Genomic DNA, 19116 nt, shown 5'->3' with positions numbered 1-19116 from the left:
TTCTCACATACACTGAAATTGAGCAAACAGTGTAGAATTTTAGCAACCAGGAATTTGTTTTTTTGTTGGGAGAGAATTCACCAGGTGGTAACACGAATTAACTTTGATCGATGCTATTATACTTTTTACATGCTGGATTTGCCATAGATGGATACGGTAAACCAGTATCTCGGATTTCGCTATTGTTATCTCAAGTTTTGCCATCTTCCATAAATTGCAGCCGTGAATCCGCCATAGAAAAAGTTAGAAAGAATTAACATGAAGCTCCGGTAATATAGATAACTGTTGAAAGATTTGGTCTAGACAACTTTTTCTGCATTGTAATTGACTTGATGCAACCTTTTGGTTGGCTGTTGACAGGCTATTTGGCTGCGGTACAGCAAAGCTAAGTCAAACAAACCATGGTCATGGTTCGCGCAGGGGAAGATGCTACAACGTCTTTGCTCATGATGCACATTTCAAATGATATCAACACCCTGAACTCATCGGACATGAAACGCCAATACAAATGTTACAGCAGCACATCAAAATAGATGAACAAGTTCCTTGAATTTTATTTCGCGGTGCCTTTTCATTATAGGATAGACACGTGTGTTTTCTTGCTGCAGCAATCCAAGCAGTGGAGCGTTTAGTGAAGCAAAACTTTACTGGTCAAAACCATGTTGGGACGACTGGGGGAGCGGGGTTGCAAAATACAATTACACGTATACCATTTATAAAATGGTCTTTAAAAACATTATACAGACTAGCTAAAAATGTTGACAAATTATCCAATGGATTAGGATAATTTTCTGGTAAAACCCAATAATTCAGTAAATCCTAAATCCCAGTGTCGACTAGTGTTATGTGAAAGTGTTGATTAAAGGTTAGCCCAGTTAAAACGTGGTAGTGTTAGTAGGGTGACCCAGGAATCTGAATGCAGTGTTTTAAAGTATGCTCTGCTCTCTGTGTGGGACACCCCGTGTGACAGCAGAAATGGGACAAACACAGCCTTATGCATGAAAACAAACACTAATGATAAAAACACAGCATGAATATCACATGTGACATGTCAGTGTGTGTTTGGATTTACCAGACCACCTAACCCACTGTCTGCCCAATAACAGCACAATTCAGGGGATGCAACATTTCACCTACAATAGATCAAAGTGATTGCACCTGGCACAGAATGAACACAGATTCACACACACACACAGACACAGACACAGACACAGACACAGACAGACATATGGATCTTGCTGAACTACCTCTCATTCTTCAAAAGGTTGTGGTGGTGCTGTATTACGGTAGATGTGTGTTGTGATATCATAGACCATCCACTGATAACACGTCTCTCTCTTCTCTCTGTTAGGAGTGAAAACAGCAGACTGGCCTTTAGATCAGTGTCTACGGGTAACGCGCATCCTCTTCCATCTATCACAACCAGCAATCAACCGTGTCTGCTAATTACTAGCACCAGACTACACCCTAACATTCTCTTTAAATAATGCACATTCATTCCCCTCTCTCCACCCAATCCCCCCCATATACAAAACCAACAGAGGCCTTGTCTCATTTGGGCAAAAGTCTGTCCTCCCCTCCGTGACCTAGAAACTGCTTGAGAAGAGTGGAAGAGCATCCTCCCCTTCTCGATAGACACCTTTTCATCGCGGGATAGTTATGTCTATCCTACTAGAGTTCTTTGTGAAAAACTGTATTGCTGCCACACACCCTTTGAAGCAGTTGTTTTCGTGAAGGACATTTAAACAATATGCTATTTATCTTTTTATCTAGAAAATGTCTTGCACAACTAGCTACATTTTGTTATCACTCTACACATTTATTTTGGGATCCACCACCTGTAAGGATTAGAGGAGTCTCATTTCATACAAGCACATTTTCTTCCACGTTCCTTCTCCTCACCGTCTCTCCTCGATTACCTTGATCCCAGAAATGTTTGTCTGTAATAGTAAAGCCCTTTTGTGTGGGGAAAAATGCATTCTGATTGGCTGGGCCTGGCTCTCCAGTGGCCCACCCATGGCTGCGCCCCTGCCGAGTCATGTGAAAACGATAGATTAGGGCCTCATTAATTTATTTCAATTGACTGATTTCCTTATATGAACTGTAACTCAGTAACTTTTGCATGATGCTTTTTATATTTCTGTAAAGTATATATTACATGACTATGCCTGATGAGCCCGACACATGGTATTGGTATTGTAACCATGGTATTGTAACCATGGTATAACCTGGTATTGTAACTGTCCTACTCCTCTAGGGCTGACCCCATTTAGTCGTCTGGTCGATTTGTTTGGTTGATAGGCTGTTGGTCAGCCGAGATTTCTTTAGTCGAACAGTTGCAAATATATATATATATATATATTTTTTTTTTTCATGGGTGAGGAAACCTCAACTTAACTAGGTCTATAAGCAATACCATTACTGTTAAACGTGCCTGGCTTCATCCACATATCTGCAGAAATACGAAATTACACACATTCAGCTGTTTTTGGTCTTTGCTTTGCTGTAATAAAGGCTTTGCAATGTTTCTTGTGTTAGGACAGACTCTCTAGTATTATTTATAATTGATTTAGTGTTTGCACTGTTCCAAACAGGCAGAAAAATGATATTGTAATGTAACCGCACCTGTTGGTCTCAGACAATATGCACACAGCGTTTGCTCCTATACCCTCCTTGTTCTTATTGTTATTACACTTATGATCGTCATAATAATTAATGATCAAATCAAATTTTAGTCGTCACGTGCCGAATACAACAAGTGTATCCCTTACAGTGAAATGCTTACTTACGAGCCCCTAACAACAATGCAGTTTAAAAAACAAATACGGATGAGAATATGAAATAAAAGCAACAAGTAATTTGAAGAGCAGCAGTAAAATAACAATACCGAGACTATATACAGGGGGGTACCGATACATAGTCAATGTGCGGGGGCACCGGTTAGTTGAGGTAGTATGTACATGTAGGTAGAGTTATTAAAGTGACTATGCATTGTCATGGTGTAGAGAGAGGGTGGGGGGCACTGCAAATAGTCTGAGTAGCCATTTTATTAGCTGTTCAGGAGTCTTATGGCTTCGTGGTAGAAGCTGTTTAGAAGCCTCTTGGACCTAGACTTGGCGCTCCGCTAACGCTTACCATGCGGTAGAAGAGAGAACAGTCTGACTGGGTGGCTGGAGTGTTTGACAATTTTTAGGGCCTTTGACACCGCCTGGTATAGAGGTCCTGGATGGCAGGAAGCTTGGCCCCAGTTATGTTCTAGGCTGTTCGCACTACCGTCTGTAGTGCCTTGCCGTTGCCATACCAAGCAGTGATGCAACCCGTCAGGATGCTCTCGATGGTGCAGCTGTAGAACTTTTTGAGGATCTGAGGACCCATGCCAAAATCTTTTCAGTCTCCTGATGGGGGAATAGGCTTTGTCGTGCCCTCTTCACGACAGTCTTGGTGTGCTTGGACCATGTTAGTTTGTTGGTGACGTGGACGCCAAGGTACTTGAAGCTCTCAACTGGTAGTGGACTACAGCCCCGTCGATGAGAATGGGGACGTGCTCGGTCCCCTTTTTCCTGTAATTATCATTATCATTTGTATGCTTCTTATAGTAAGTAGGCACCTTGTATAACCACCATCAGGCTGAATTGCTTCGAAAGCATCCTGTTTAATGTTAATACCGTAACTTACTTAGGTCTATATTTCAATATATGGGCTACTGTACCAATCATCACACAGCATATGAGTGAATCATGCTTCAAAGTGCTTTCAAGCATTTTAGTTTTAAAACAAAATAAAAGGGAGCTTGGAATATTTATACTAACCAATAAACAGGGTTGGGTACTAACGGATTACATGTAAGGGATTACCAAAAAAACGGTAACTATGATGACACACCAAATGTGTTTGCTTGAGCGCGGTAAAAGAGCAGGAATAGGCTTTTGTAGGCTACAGTCCAAGCTATGTCTTCCAATGGTGCGACTGCTGTCGGCATCCAAACGCATGGAGGTAAGGATGACAGTAGTGGTGTAGTCTACGGCGATACAGATATAACTTATTATTGATATCTACGTAGCGCATTGTGAATCACATTGCTGCTCTCTCATTTAGCTATTTGGGCCAGACGGATTAAGGTTGTTGTGAATGGCTGTGCACTCTTGCAACAGATGCATATTTGCGGATCCAAGCCTAAAAGCCTCTATTTTTATTCTAATCTAATTCATGCTGATAAAGAAAACCCATAGGCCTAATGGACACTTGCTCAAACTCACACACTTTTGATAGACTTAAAGGGGCAATCTGTAGTTGCTACATCCATTTTTGGACTTGTAAGTTATATAGTTGAAGTCGGAAGTTTACATACACCTGAGCCAAATACATTTAAACTCCGTTTTTCACAATTCCTGACATTTAATCCTAGTAAAAATTCCCTGTCTTAGGTCAGTTAGGATCACCACTTGATCTTAAGAATGTGAAATGTCAGAATAATAGTAAAGAGTGATTTATTTCAGCTTTTATTTCTTTCATCACATTCCCAGTGGGTCAGAAGTTTACATACACTCAATTAGTATTTGGTAGCATTGCCTTTACATTGTTTAACTTGGGTCAAACATTTCAGGTAGCCTTTCACAAGCTTTCCACAATAATTTGGGTGAATTTTGGCCCATTCCTCCAGACAGAGCTTGTGTTCATAGGCCTCCTTGCTCACACTCGCTTTTCAGTTCTGCCCACAATTTTTTTTATAGGATTGAGGTCAGGGCTTTGTGATGGCCACTCCAATACCTTGACTTTGTTGTCCTTAAGCCATTTTGCCACAGATATAGATACTTTTGTACCTGTTTCCTCCAGCATCTTCACAAGGTCCTTTGCTGCTGTTCTTGGATTGATTTGCACTTTTCTCACCAAAGTACGTAAATCTCTAGGAGACAGAACGCGTCTCCTTCCTGAGCGGTATGATGGCTGCGTGGTCCCATGGTTTTTACTTGCGTACTATTGTTTGTACAGATGAACGTGGTATCTTCAGGCATTTGGAAATTGCTTCCAAGGATGATCCAGATTTGTGAAGGTCTACAATTATTTTTCTGAGGTCTTGGCTGATTTATTTTGATTTTCCCATGTCAAGCAAGGAGGCACTGAGTTTAACCGGTAGGCCTTGAAATACATCCACAGGTACACATAACAATCGGAAATCTGTATTTTTGGGCGCCGGCTTTTATAATCTGACTGAGCATACAAGTATCTGACTGAGCGGTGGTAGGCAGAAGCAGGCACGAAAACATTCATTCAAACAGCACTTTTGTGCGTTTTTTCCAGTAGCTCTTCGTTGTGCGTCAAGCATTGCGCTGTTTATGACTTCAAGCCTATCAACGCTAATAGCGTTTCAAGCGTCACTCATTCTTGCTCTGCATGGGTAATTTTGATTTTGAAATTTGATTTTTATTTCACCTTTATTTAACCAGGTAGGCTAGTTGAGAACAAGTTCTCATTTGCAACTGCGACCTGGCCAAGATAAAGCATAGCAGTGTGAACAGACAACAGAGTTACACATGGAGTAAACAATTAACAAGTCAATAACACAGTACAAAAAAAAGGGGAGTCTATATACAATGTGTGCAAAAGGCATGAGGAGGTAGGCGAATAATTACAATATCGCAGATTAACACTGGAGTGATAAATGATCAGATGATCATGTACAGGTAGAGATATTGGTGGAAAAGTAAATAAATAAAAACTGTGGGGATGAGGTAGGTGAAAATGGGTGGGCTATTTACCAATAGACTATGTACAGCTGCAGCGATTGGTTAGCTGCTCAGATAGCTGATGTTTGAAGTTGGTGAGGGAGATAAAAGTCTCCAACTTCAGCGATTTTTGCAATTCGTTCCAGTCACAGGCAGCAGAGTACTGGAACGAAAGGCGGCCGAATGAGGTGTTGGCTTTAGGGATGATCAGCGAGATACACCTGCTGGAGCGCGTGCTACGAATGGGTGTTGCCATTGTGACCAGTGAACTGAGATAAGGTGGAGCTTTACCTAGCATGGCCTTGTAGATGACCTGGAGCCAGTGGGTCTGGCGACGAATATGTAGCGAGGGCCAGCCGACTAGAGCATACAAGTCGCAGTGGTGGGTAGTATAAGGTGCTTTAGTGACAAAACGGATGGCACTGTGATAAACTGCATCCAGTTTGCTGAGTAGAGTGTTGGAAGCAATTTTGTAGATGACATCGCCGAAGTCGAGGATCGGTATGATAGTCAGTAATGCTGCGTCGATGGTGGCTGTTGTCGTTGTGTTGCTGGTTCGAGCCCAGGGAGGAGCGAGGAGAGGGACGGAAGCTCCACTGGCAATACTAAAGTGCCTATAAGAACATCCAATAGTCAAAGGTTAATGAAATACAAATGGTATAGAGAAATAGTCCTATAATTCCTATAATAACTACAACCTAAAACTTCTTACCTGGGAATATTGAAGACTCATGTTAAAAGGAACCACCAGCTTTCAAATGTGCTGAGCAAGGAACTGAAACGTTAGCTTTCTTACATAGCACATTTTGCAATTTTACTTTCTTCTCCAACACTTTGTTTTTGCATTATTTAAACCGAATTGAACATGTTTCATTATTTACTTGCGGCTAAATTGAGTTGATTGATGTATTATATTAAGTTAAAATAAGTGTTTGTTCAGTATTGTTGTAATTGTCATTATTACAAATAAATAAATAAAAATCGTACTAACCTGTACTGACCTCGCCTTCTGGATGACAGCGGGGTGAACAGGCTGTGGATCCTGCACTCTCAGATTAATAGACAGAGCAATGGATGCAAGGACTGACCATCCATGACATAAAATGATTGTTTTAACCATGTCAAGAGGCTATACAGTGTGTTTTTACATTTACAAACATTGGAGGTGCATCAAAGCTGGGACCTAGAGACCGAAACAGTTTTTGATCTCAAGGCCATCAAACTGTTAAACAGCCATCACTAGCCAGCTACCACCCGGTTACTCAACCCTGCACCTTAGAGGCTGTGGCCTATATACATAGAGATAGAATCACAGGCCACTTTAATAATGGAACACTTGTCACTTTAATAATGTTTACATACTGCTTTACTCATATGTAATTATTGTGGCAGGGTGAGGAGAGCTATCTTGCATGTAGCTGGCTCCACCCCCAAGTCTTATATGGACTTCCTGCCCCAACGAGGAAAGGCTTTGGGGTTGTTAGGCCAGGGAGTGCTTGGGGATAAAGGGGGAAGCAGCCTGCACATAGGGCCAGAGTAGGAGAGAACCAAGCTATCTGAGTAGAAGAGAGCATACTATCTGTGAGATTACACATTGTGACCTGGACTGTCAGACTAACCCCCTTGTATACTGGACTGGATTGGCTGAGAACAAATCTAGGATGACTCCTGGAAAACCAAATGGAACGCCAAAGAGAATGGCGTGTGGACTGTGAGGTGATTGTTGAATTCCCCCAAAATCATGATTAAACTTCCCCCATTCTATATGTGCTACTGGTGCCTGTTTTGTTATTGAACTTGGTGACGTGGAAACCCCACACCCCTGATCTTGGTACAATGCTGTATTCTATTCTACTGTATTTTAGTCAATGCCAACCCGAAATTGTTCGGGTGGGTGGTGGTGGTGTATCTTGTCGGAGAGCCATGTTTCAGAAAAGCAAAGACTATTGCAGTTTTGAGAGTCCGGGTGGTAGCAAATCCGTGTTCGGAGGTCATCCATCTTATTATCGAGTGGCTGACTGTACATTGGCCAGTAGAATGGGGGCTGGTTTTCCCTTCGCCTTAATCTCACCAGGACCCCCCCCTTTCCTCTGTAACCCTGGCGTTTCCGCTTGAGTAGCCTGAAAATTGGGTAGATGTTATTTCTGTTGGAGTTTACATTATAGGGAATAGGCTGGCTTGCAGGGTCCTATGTATTACTTCACCCCCCGGAAAAACATTTCATCATTCTTTGGGAATTCTGATCGGTTTTATGTAATGACTAGAAAAATAATGTGAGGTGTAACTTTGCATTGGGACTTTTAATGCCGTAAACGAATGCAAATCCATGTTACATGTGGTTATGTTTATGTTACCTACACTTTAAAATGGTTACGGTAGTAAGGGGTAAGGGTTGACCATTGGGACAACCCAAGGATACTTAATTGCACTAACCCTCCGTGTACAAGGCATCAAGTACTCTCACATAGGTAGCTAGCTAGCACTCGTCATGGAAATGGGGGTGGCGAAATGTGAAATTGGACCAGTCCCTGACAAGTGACAATGAATCCATACATCAAAACGTAGCTACGAAGTGCTACTTTGTAACCGGCTATGTTTGTCTCTGAAAACATTTGAATGACAGAGCATGAGGAATACCCTAAACAAAAAGAAAATATACGGTAACACACTAGATTTCCCGGGCTTCACGAAATGGCTATAACGTTAACTTTACCACAGAGTTGAACGTTAACATGGCAGTTTCTTTACATGTGGGCATAGCATCCATGTGTCACCACACCCAACACCCTACCATTACACTTCACGTAACAGTATATGACCAGTGCGCATTTTTGGCACTTTATTGAGCTGGCAAGCTTCTATCTACTCAGCACTCACAGTAGAAGCAGTAACAGTTAGTTCACAGTAGTTCACTCTCATTGGTGTAGTTGCGTTTGGGGATCGTGTCAATTCTTGCTGTAGCGCCAAGGCAAGATAGGCTTTTAGCCGTGTAAAGAGTGCCCTCTTCAGGACAAGTAAATGAAATGCAAAAAAGGATAAGGGGTTAGTGGTTCAAAGTGTTTTCGCCACATTTTATATTGGTCCTTTTCGGTGGATTAAACGGCAGTAGAAATGCAGCCGATAATGGCTAATATCGTCCGACAACATCTGTCAACCGATATATCGGTCGGGCTCTAATCAGAAGGATTCTAATGGCTTTTATGGATGAGTTGCTTGCTTTTATCCTCTGGTTTTGTTTTGAATTGAAAATATTATTTTTCAAACAATTTGTCATGATTGTAATCTGTAATGAGTTGACTCAAGTGCCATCACTATCACATCAGAACACAACACGACACATTCACTATTCATTCAAGAGCGGCTGTGCATCAGGACCCCATTTAAAGCATGGCTTTTTGCCTCTCTCTCTCCATCCCTCCTGGTGATGGAGCTAGTCATGTGGAAACAGGTCTGTCTAGTTCCTGTGTATGGAACTAAAGGGGCATCACAACTCCCCATCACACACACACACCCCTCCCCGGTGGTGCGATGTGGGAACGGAGGAAACATCAGCCCAGGGAATGGAGGAGGTGGAGGGCAGTGTGGCACCACACCCCTTGGTATAGACTGACTGCCCCGGAGAGACGGAGGGCAGGGAGGATAGTGCAAGTTGACTGGAGGAGAAGCACCTGCAGCCACGCTCCTCTGTTCTCCCTCTTACCCCCTCTCTCCTCCCTGTCTTTCCCTAGGGCGACAAGGCCAGCGGCGGGGCTGTTGGGGTGACAGGAATGAGGGGGAGGGGTAGATGAGGGGTTCAGAGGTATCTGGGCAGAGTGGAGCTGGGGAGAACACAACCTGGTGATTGGCTGGTGGGCTGGCCTGCTAATTATGTACAGACATGCACATGCATCCCCCGCCCTCTTCCCATGCCAATAGCCTGTGTTTGCCATAACAAGCAGGATTGGGGAGTGCCATAGCCACATATCCTGTATTGAATAATGTAGGAGGGGAAGGAGTGTATGGGGGTCATGCCTAACCTGGGGAGCCCAGTTTAAGTGGTATCATGCCCCCTGTGACAGCCAGCTAACCAGTCTGTCTTTGTCTGGTGTTGTGTATGGTTTGGTGCCTTGCCATTATTGCCATTCCTTTGTTACCAAGGTTCACTGCTCTACTGTTTGGGAGTGGAGTGGAGTTGAGTAGCCTAATTCCCTCTCTGTAAACATCACTTAGCCCATTGTTTGCCTGGGATCTACAATGAAGGGACTACTGGCTGTAATATCTCCCTCTACCCTCATCCAATAGGTAGTGTAATATTGAATGATGATTTTTGTTTATTTCATTTCAATGTTAATGTATTCCATTAACATACATTGATGTTGATTATGACTGCTAAGCAGATTCTCTGCGACTGGTGCTCCAAGGCCTCTGTAAGGAGGTGAGGGGTCATATGTGTGATAGCTTGGCTCCCAAGAGAGGGTATTGATGGGGTCATGTTACCCACTATGATTGACTGGGGTGGGGTATCCAGTCTACCCCTGCCATCTGGTCCCCTCTGCCATCACACAGGAGGACCCAATACTGGAGAGAGGCCTGAACTGGGTGGAACAACGGGATGCAGATGCTCAGCCCTGCTCACTCACAAGCGCACACACATTTTGTTATTCTAACCAAAAATAGATTCCCATTCAAAATCCTATTTTCCTTTACCCTAACCTAACTCCTAAACCTAACCACTAAGCTTCAAAAAGTTTGTCTTCATGGGGATGAAGGAAATGTCTTATTTTACTATCCTTGAGGGGACTTTTAGGTCACACACACACACACACACACACACACACACACACACACACGGTTTTAGAAGTAAAGCATTAACTTTGTGTTGTGTCTGTCACATTACTGTAGAAACTGGGTTTTGGCCTGTTTTACCCCACAGCGTGACTGCTCACTGTGACGCAACAGGAAGGCAAAATACGCGGCACTGCGAATGTGTTCTCTTTGTTTGGCCCCTCCCGCAGATGATTGGTGTTTAGTGTTAGTGTGTGAGAGTGGGGGAGGTTGGTTTTGGCTCGCAATGCCCTGTTAGATGGAGTGTGCCAGACACAGGCACACACATTTTGTCCTGGTTCTGTGACTGTGATGTGACAGAATGTGAGAGAGCATGGCCCGCCCGTTGTCCCAGATTGAAGACAAAGGATGATGATCAGAGCTCTGCTGCTCATGAATCCATCATTGATGAAGAGCCACTTACCTCTCGCTTTCCCTCTCATGGCTTTTTTTTGTCTAAATCACTAACCCTTAGAAATGTTTGTCTTTTCAAATGATTTCTCTCGCCTACATCTGCTGTTTGATTCATAAAAACATACAATGATATGCTTTAGTTTGAATGACACATCAGATACAATGTATGCAGACTTACAAACACACAGAGGAGCTAGCAGTGCAAATAAGACAGGGATGGATATCTCCTCAGACGTGACCTCTGGCTAGATTAGACCTGCGTGTGTCTGCATGTGCGTGGGCACGTGTGTGTGGAGGCCCCACAGACTGGCCAATTCCAGTCTCTCGTGGAGAGACAAAGAGCAGCGCTCTAGGCCAACTGAGGGGATCCTCCCACAAGGCTTTGTGTTCTAATTGATGTTGTTCTGCCTCACATGTTCCCCCCATCCTAAAGGGGGGAGAGAGCAGGGGAGATGTTTTGGGTGGGTTGGATGGGGGTTGCAGGAGAGCACTTCCCTCATCTTCCCACAATGTTGAAGGAGAGAGGGGGTGGTTTGGGGGTTGAAAGTAAAAAGGGGGTGGAGGGAAGAGGGAGCACTTCAGAGGGTCTTTGTGATGCATGACTTTAAGATCTCTGTACACACACACACACACACACACACACACACACACACACACACACACACACAGTTAATTGGTTTGTTATTGTTAGGGAGGAGAGCGGCTTGTGAACAGTGATCCCTCAATGTTAAAGGCCTGACGCTGTCAGATTTTATTTTCTGCTACAAGCCTGAACAACTGCAGTCTGTATCTGTGGCCATGCTGAAGGACATTGAGGGGTGCGTTTTGGTGGTTAACTGAATTTTGGTGAATATCAAGTTTGCGGTGTGTGTGTACTGCTGTTGTGATTCTCAGTTCCCTACTGCTGATCCCACTCAATTCTGTGTCTCTGTGGAGATGTCAGACACACACACACACACGAGAGATTTACCACAACTACTATTACTACTACAGTAGTGTCTGAGGAGCCGGGACATGTAGTGATGGTCACTGGTCTGCTAGGTTTACTTGGCGAAGAACAGGAGAAAGAGAGACACTCCTGCAAACAGGAGTGTATTTTTAATTTGATTCTGAAAGTGTGTGTGTGTGTGTGTCTGTTTCTAGTGCGAAGGCGGGGTGGGGGGGGGCAGCCGAACAGTGAGGATAATAGGGCTCGTTGTCACGGGAATGGAGAAGAGAAAAGATGACAGAGCCATCTGCCCCTCCCTCTCTACCCCTCTCTCTACCTCTTGTTCTATTGTTTTCAGCACTACCCTTCTCTACACCCACATCTCTCTGGCCCTTTCACTGTCATCTGTAGACTTCCTTTTATTTTTATATCTCTTTCATGCTCTCCCCTCTGATCTCTCTCCTCCTCAGCAGTGTCCCAGAGAGTCAGTCTGGAGGCACACACACACACACACACACAAACTAGTCTCTTTTGTCTCTGACACGATCACAACAACCCCTCTGCCCCCATCACTTCCTAACACCATCAGTCTCAGAAACCAGTTAAAATGTGGTTCATCCGCATCGCTCCATATCACAGATTGGGCTGTGACGATACCAATATCGCCCCCCCAAAAAAATCCATGGCAAAAATGGAAAGATGAAGTAGACAATTCTTTGGTCCTTTAAAAATCTGCTGTATGTAACATATTGTGCACTATAGCTTGGAAAATAAATATGTGACTGGATGACAACACAATGATTTGTTTTTAACATTAGGGCTGTTTTCCTAAAGAACTTAAATCTGCTTCATGTTTCCTTGTCACAATACTAACGAGTATCGCGATACTGGTATTGTTCCTGCCCTAATCACAAATGGGTAGTGGTGTCTTTAGTAGTGGCCAATACTGTACAGCCAACAGCACTTGTCTTGTCCAGTCAGGAGAGGGGTGTATTTGTGGAGCCATTCAGAAACGCATTAGGACACACAGGCTAGTCTTCCTTGTCGATTAGTACACAGGCTGTACCAGGATATTACAGTACAGAAAACTGTGCTAATGCATCCTCTTGAGAGAGAGACAGGTCTGTTTTTGTTTGTCTCCTTGTCCCTGAGAAAAGACACGACATAGAAACATCATGTGGAGTTTCTGATGTTGATGTGCTCATACCAGAGCAAGAGAGACATGCAGAGGAAGAGAACACACAGGGAGAGAGAGGGACTTGGAAGACTGAGCGAGAGGAGCTGTGCGTGCATGCTCGAGAGATAGAAAGAGGGGGTGGGAGTGAGCGAGCAAAAGGGAGCGAGAGAGCTTTCCCTCTTCCCTAGCAACGGTTGGCTGTGACTGTTTCTAGCCTGTCGTTTTTTTCTCTGCCTGTCGTTGGAGCTCAGTCTGAGAGCAACCGTTAAAGCAGAGGGCTGGTACACTCGTTTATTATCTTGTTCTCTCTGTCCGTACGCCTGTTGGACCCAAAGTGTTTGTTTTTGTTGGTCTTTTGTTGCGCGAGATGACGACTGCCTTTCACCTGTGAAAAAGAAAAAGAAGAAGAAAAGAAAGGGACAGGAGGTTGTTTTTTTAACAGGAATCGTTGCTAGGAGGATGGAGCCCCTGAGCACTCGTGGCCTCCCCCGACTCTCTTGGATAGATACACTCTACAGCAGTATGTATCACTCTCTACTCCTCTCTTCCTCCATCTCCTCACTCCCCTTCCAGACCCCATCCACCCCCTTCTTGGAGCTGAGATGTCTGATCACGTTAGGACCCGAGACACACGGGCGAGCACACTTTGTGTTTAGTCACCGCTCCCAATTAGTCCATCACTGTAGTTACCCATAACCAGACACCCCAGTCCTACATGTTATTTCACCTTCCAGGAGCACTGTTTTGCTCATTAATCTAAAGTGTGCGTGTACAGAGCTGTATATCACATTGAATCATTCAATTCATAAATTGAACTTGTATCTCATGATTTGAAACTGAATCGACTGAATATTGCATTTCGTTTCAAAATTTGATTTCAATTGAATATTCAAATGTAATATTTATGTGTTCAGTTTCAATATGGTAAATATTGCATTCATTGTCTTGGTATCAAGTTTACAAATGCATAAAAGTCTCATATTTTAAAATAATGCAATATTCAGTTCAGTTTCAAATCATGAAATACAACTTGTGTGTTACACATTCAGAAACATGAAATTCAAATTAAATATCCTAATACACATTCAAAACAATGCAATTCTGCACTGAAATCGCTCAAATTATCTTCCACCATTTGAAGAGCTCAAATAGGAGCATATTTAACCAACTTGGACCGATAGACTCAGTGTTGATTGCAGAGAGAACGCCATGTACTTTTGTAACCAGGACACACGTGCTGATAGAGATGAATCCATTCCACTGGTTTTGTCCATGTCGATGTTTCACTGTGGTCAGTGTCTTTATTGTACAGTTTCTGTGAATGGATGTTTTCTTTATCCTGTAAGTAGCCCAACCTAGTACCTGCCAAAACACTGGTTTAGAAAATGACTGATCATGAATCAGCATGATTTAATGTATTTTTCCATTTAGGATTAGGATATTCTAAATATGTACAGAATATGTAGTTTGTATTAACTCAGGATTCTATGGTGTGTGTGATTTGTACACTTGACTGGACAGTGATGGGAGCACTGATACATGAGACTTGTTATGGTGAGTTTTCATGCTGCCTGTAGAGCTACATTAACTGGGGAAAATGAGTCGTGACACACACATTTAGATGAGTTACCCTTAAGTGAGTGTGTCGTGATGTGATTCAGTCTTTTCTCAGAAGTAGAGATTAGGTTATGTAACAGCTTGTTGTTTGTTCTGATGTATAGCTGTTTTCACTTAATCTGCCCCTTCTGGGGCTGAGAGAGAGAGGGGGATGGCGGGAGAGAAGTGGAAGGAGAGGAACTGTGGGAGCGATGGAGAAGAGCGGGGTTGGTGGAGGGGTTTTAGAAATTGTGGGGGGGGGCTAAGAGCATAAAGTACCATATTATCAGGCCAAATGGGTTTACCAAGGAAACGATCTGTTGGCCCAGGTAACGCTTTGTGTCTGTTGATGACTTCATCTGAGAACCTGCCAGGCTGGACACAGAGCATCACAAACAATGATGCAAATTATTTGTTTTTTAAAATAATTGTGTTCATTTTTCCCCCCTATTCCTTGGGGCACGTTAGCCTACTTGTGAAAATAGATGGAAAAATATAGACCACATTTGAAAGACATTATGAGACCGATGTTGGTCTAATAATGAATATGGGCCAGTGTGAAGTGCCTAGAAGCCAGTGATTGATTGAATGGTCTCCTTTGGCAGCAGCGCTGACAAAATAACACAATGAATGTGTCATTTACACGTCGCATTCCCTGTGTGAATAGGTTAGACGGCGAACAAAGAGCTTCCAATGAAGGAATATTAGCATAACAGGAGACCGTGTTGACTCCGATGTCCCTAGACATTGATAGATTATCTTGAGGGCTACTTCCATTATATTGAAGGCTATGCATGTTCCTTCCATTCATCTCTGCATCCTCCCTTTATCGTTGCTCCTCCTCATGGCTTGTCATGAGTTGAGAGACAGATCCAGTGGACAGGTGAGGGTGGTGGTCATGATGAATGTTGCAGTAAATCACACTCACGTTGTGGTGATATTTTGTACTCCAGTGTTTATTGGTTAGCTTCATTTACTGCACCAATCTTGGCCCGGCCAGCCAGGCCCCTCTGTGTCTAATGATAGTCAGGATGAAACATGACATGTTAACACAGAGTGGTGGGTAGTAGGAGGTACCTGAGGCGGTTCCACTGTCGCGCACTCTCATTGTCACACACACACACACTTATCACTCATTCATACAAATATCTTCCTCTCTCTTCAGAGAAAGTTCCAAGATGTCTCCCCTCCTCTGTCAGACCCCTTGTCAGAGTCACCAGTCAGCTCAGAGACCAATTGTCTCTGACAGATTACACATGCACTTGGACACTCCTTGGGTACAATAAGATGCACAGCCAGACATGGCTGTACCAATATATAGCCTAGGCTAGCACTAGCAGCTTGTCATTTGTTGTAATTACCTGAATAGCTTGTTCTCGTAACAGTTAAATCGAATATGCTATTTCCATCCATATGAGCACTGGGAATTGTTTGTGTCTCGTCTCCAGTATTTTCACTTTAGCTCGATGCCCAAGCCAAACGTACGGGTCCAGTATAATATATATTTAGAGACATCTCCAGAAACATTCCCTAAACTACTGTAATGTCACGTTGATGCTGAAGCAAAACATCAAAGGATAGAGATTATGTAAGAGCCTTCAATATGGCAGCAGAGGACACACACACACACACACACACACACACACACACACACACACACACACAATCCTAGTCACTGCAGGGAAGGCTAACTTGGGTTTTAGTGCCATACATTTATCAAGAGGCAGAAGGGGCAGATTGGCTGGCAGTGCCACTGTTGTGCCAGTTGTACAGCTACAGCCAGCTGCCTGTAGTGCGTCTGCCTGGACTGCCCACTGTGATACCAGTCATCATGCCACTGTGATGCCAGTCATCACACCACTGGGATGCCAGTCATCACGCCACTGGGATGCCAGTCATCACGCCACTGGGATGCCAGTCATCACGCCACTGGGATGCCAGTCATCACGCCACTGGGATGCCAGTCATCACGCCACTGGGATGCCAGTCATCACGCCACTGGGATGCCAGTCATCACGCCACTGGGATGCCAGTCATCACGCCACTGGGATGCCAGTCATCACATTTACATTTACATTACATTTAAGTCATTTAGCAGACGCTCTTATCCAGAGCGACTTACAAATTGGCCACTGGGATGCCAGGGTGCAGGCTAAATCAGGCCATCCTGGGTGGTTGTGTAGTAATATCACCTATTAGAGTCCCAGCGGAGGTTCATTTGTAATCCCCAGTACGTTACATGGTGTTTCAAGGTATTTTCAGATGTTAACATGCCACTGAGGTTTCATCTCCTTGTGGCTGCTGTTGAACTCTGATTCTGTACAATTATCCTATTGTCTTTGGCTGTAGCGATTTGAGTGGAGGCTTGTTTATGATGCAGGGTTTGGAGCCTATGCAGTATGAGAGAAGCTTTTGAGCTACTGTATGTTAGGCTGATCTTGGGTTCAGTTAATACACTCCCCACGGGGTCATTCCATGTGAAAGTGGATGGAGTGCTGTGTGGCAATGAATGAGTGGGGCGGGTAGTTGGTTGGTTTCTGAAACGGGGACTAAGTGGCTTTCCAGTATAAAATATGGCTTAGCTTATGTCACCCTCAAACTGCTTTTGCTGCTACATTTGTCTCTCCTATAGAGGATGCAAAACTACGACTTAGGTCTGAGTGCCTCGTTATGAAGCCGGTGTCCAGCCCACAATAGAAGTGCTAACATCAGCGGCCTACCTAATTATGAGCTTATTCTGTGGGTTGAACTGAGTGGGTTGGTGTTAACATAGAGGGAATAGATCCTACTTCTAGGAGTTCGCCAAGAAAATAATGGGAGTCTCTGCAGCCCTATTTACGCCCATGTGTGTATCCATTGTGTTAGCAGCGCACTAGCCCCTGATGCTTAAAGGGCCGAGTGTTTAATGGTGGTTGTTAGAGTGTATCTGGGCATCAGGATGTGTGTGTTTGGCTCGCAGGGATCAGCAAATGGGGAAAACAAAGTGATTTTGGAGAGCTTCCCAGAAACTAGAGCGAAAGATGTGAAAGGGGGCAGAGAGGAGTGAGGGAGTGTGTGGGGGTAAAATAATACTAGCTGAAGGTGTATAGCGCATTCATCACATTCATGCAAAAATGATCTGAACGTATTTCCATCTTGGGAAAAGAACAGCCCCACTCCATATTGTGTTGTGGGGTGTGTCCAGATCAGTTGGTCCACTGCAGATGGACTGTAGCCTGATTGTGTTTCCAAACACATCAATCGGGTCCCGACCACAGAACAGATCCCTTGACTAGCTCGCCACACTGCCTATCATGTTTTAGATTGGGCCTCCACAGCCTTGAAAGGGACCTACAGCTCCCACAGTGGCTCTGAATTATGTTGAGGGGGTGTGATATATTGCTAATATACCACGGCTAAGGGCTGTTCTTACACACGGCACCATGTTGAGTGTCTGGATACAGCACTTAGCCGTGGTATATTGGCCATAAACCACAACCCCCCGAGGTGCCTTATTGCTATTATAAACTGTTTACCAACGTATTTAGAAGAGTAAAAATACATGTTTTGTCATACCCGTGGTATACGGTCTGATATACCACGGCTTTCAGACAATCAGCATTCGGAGCTCGAACCACTGTTTATCATGTCTGATTGTGAACTCCACCACTGTTTGTGTACGTTATATTGGCTCTTACATTGATTTAGATATACAAGATAATATGGATTTGAATAGATTTAGTCCCTACTGTACAAAGCACGTCCATTATCCAAAGACCCTCTGTTCCCTTTATCCTTTCCCAATGATTATTTTAAGAATTCTTCAAGCTCTGTCAAGTTGTTTATTGCTAGACAGCCATTTAAGTCTTTCCATACATTTTCAAGCTGATTTAAGTCAAAACTGTAACTAGGCAACTCAGGAACATTCAAGGTCGTCTTGGTAAGTAACTCCAGTGTAGATTTGGCATAGCATTTTATGTTAATGTCCTGCTGAAAGGGGGATTTGTCTCCCAGTGTCTGGTAGAAAGCCGTCTGAACCAGGTTTTCCTCTAGAAGTTTGCCTGTGCTTAGCTCTATTCCTTTTCTTTTTATCCCCCCCAAAAACTCCATAGTCCTTGCCGATGACAAGCATACTCATAACATGATGCAACCACCTCCATGCTTGATAATGAAGAGTGGTACTCAGTGATGTGTTGGATTTCCCCCAAACATAATGCTTTATATTCAGGACAAGAAGTTCATTTCTTTGCCACATTCTTTGCAGTATTACATTGGTGACTTATTGCAAACAGGATGCATGTTGTACAGGCTTCCTTCTTTTCACTTTGTCATTTAGTTTAGTATAGTTTCCTTCCTCTCCTTCCAAGCCATTCACTTTTTGTCCTGAATACAAAGTTTTATGTTTTGGCCAAATCCAACACATTACTGGGTATGCTTGTAATCATTAAGGTCTGGGGAGTTTTTCAGTTAAAAATTAAATGGAAATGAAGCTAAGC

General features: G+C 43.6%; 1 protein-coding gene across 4 annotated transcripts in view; it reads left to right on the top strand.

Annotated features, from left to right (window-relative positions):
* Positions 1-19116, top strand: part of LOC118391781 (active breakpoint cluster region-related protein) — a 252735-nt gene that overhangs the window by 19293 nt on the left and 214326 nt on the right. Inside the window, exon 1 of one of the 4 annotated variants that reach the window (XM_052457878.1) lies at positions 13159-13565. The exons of 2 other annotated variants lie outside the window; for them this stretch is intronic. In XM_052457878.1, the coding sequence (XP_052313838.1) occupies positions 13505-13565 (61 nt within the window). In that variant the 5' untranslated portion in view covers positions 13159-13504. Of the gene's footprint in view, positions 1-13158; positions 13566-19116 lie in introns of those variants that run through there. One more of the 4 variants, XM_052457879.1, reaches the window with a different exon arrangement.

This window comes from Oncorhynchus keta, chromosome 12, assembly GCF_023373465.1.
Source record: "Oncorhynchus keta strain PuntledgeMale-10-30-2019 chromosome 12, Oket_V2, whole genome shotgun sequence".
NCBI lineage: Eukaryota > Metazoa > Chordata > Actinopteri > Salmoniformes > Salmonidae > Oncorhynchus > Oncorhynchus keta.
This window is presented reverse-complemented; position numbering and strand designations above follow the sequence as displayed.